The following is a 950-nucleotide window of genomic DNA, read 5'->3' as shown; positions in this document are numbered from 1 at the left end:
AGATATCCTAATACACAAATACATATATGTGTGCGTGCTTATGTGCATTTTATAAACAAATATATTAGTGTGTGTGTGTGTATATATATATAAACATATACATGTTTATATGTATGTGTGTATATATATATATATATATATATATATATATAAACACATACATGTACAAACTATACTGTGCTATGACCCCTATGTCTTATTTATTTATTTATTTTTCAGCCCCAAAAGTCAGTGAAATCACAGTAAACAGCTGTCAGGTGGAATGGCAAGGCTGCAAGTCTATGGGTGCCGATAGTGTCATTTACCAATTACAGATTCTGTGTATCAGTAGAGGAGAACATGAATACAAATCGGTAAGAATATTAGCTTTGGCATTATATTCTTGACATCTGGAGTGTGGTAGTACCATGCCCCACGACACTTGAACTGAAGAAGTGTTATTATAAATATGAAATTTTAACGATTATAATATATAATTTTTTTTTTCAACTACAGGTAGAATGCCTGAAACATGGGGGAGGGGGACTTGTCAACTACATCAACAGTGTTCTACCTGTATGTGTTTTATTGTGTGTCTGTGTTTGTCCCCCCAACATTGCTAGACAACTGATGCTGGTGTGTTTACGTCCCTGTAACTTAGCGGTTCGGCAAAAGAAACTGATACAAAGAATAAGTCCTGGGGTCAATTTGCTCAACTAAAGGCGGTGCTCCAGCATGGCCACAGTCAAATGACTGAAACGAGTAAAAGAGTATATATATGAAAACGAAAAGTGTTGCTGAAGAGGTCACAGATGTGTGACGAAAAATTTTTGGACAATGGACATGAATTAATATAATAAAATAAGAACAGTAATAACTAACTAACTCTCCTTCCCTTCTCTGTGACATTCTGTTTTCTCCTTGCAGGTTTACCGAGGCACCGAAACTAGTTTTAATGTACAGAACCTTAC

General features: G+C 35.3%; 1 protein-coding gene across 1 annotated transcript in view; it reads left to right on the top strand.

Moving 5' to 3' along the window:
* The window catches only part of LOC106884054 (fibronectin type-III domain-containing protein 3A), a gene marked incomplete at its 3' end in the record, with an annotated part of 245776 nt that extends 244828 nt beyond the window's left edge, over window positions 1–948 (top strand). The window contains exons 26-27 of the mRNA XM_052974886.1: window positions 220–353; window positions 907–948. Of these exons, the coding sequence (XP_052830846.1) occupies window positions 220–353; window positions 907–948 (176 nt within the window). The remainder of the gene's footprint in view (window positions 1–219; window positions 354–906) is intronic.
* Window positions 949–950: the final 2 nt, after the last annotated feature.

The sequence above is a fragment of the Octopus bimaculoides genome, chromosome 19, assembly GCF_001194135.2.
Source record: "Octopus bimaculoides isolate UCB-OBI-ISO-001 chromosome 19, ASM119413v2, whole genome shotgun sequence".
Classification (NCBI taxonomy): domain Eukaryota; kingdom Metazoa; phylum Mollusca; class Cephalopoda; order Octopoda; family Octopodidae; genus Octopus; species Octopus bimaculoides.
The sequence above is the reverse complement of the archived record's forward strand: the minus strand, read 5'-3'. Positions and strand labels throughout refer to the sequence as shown.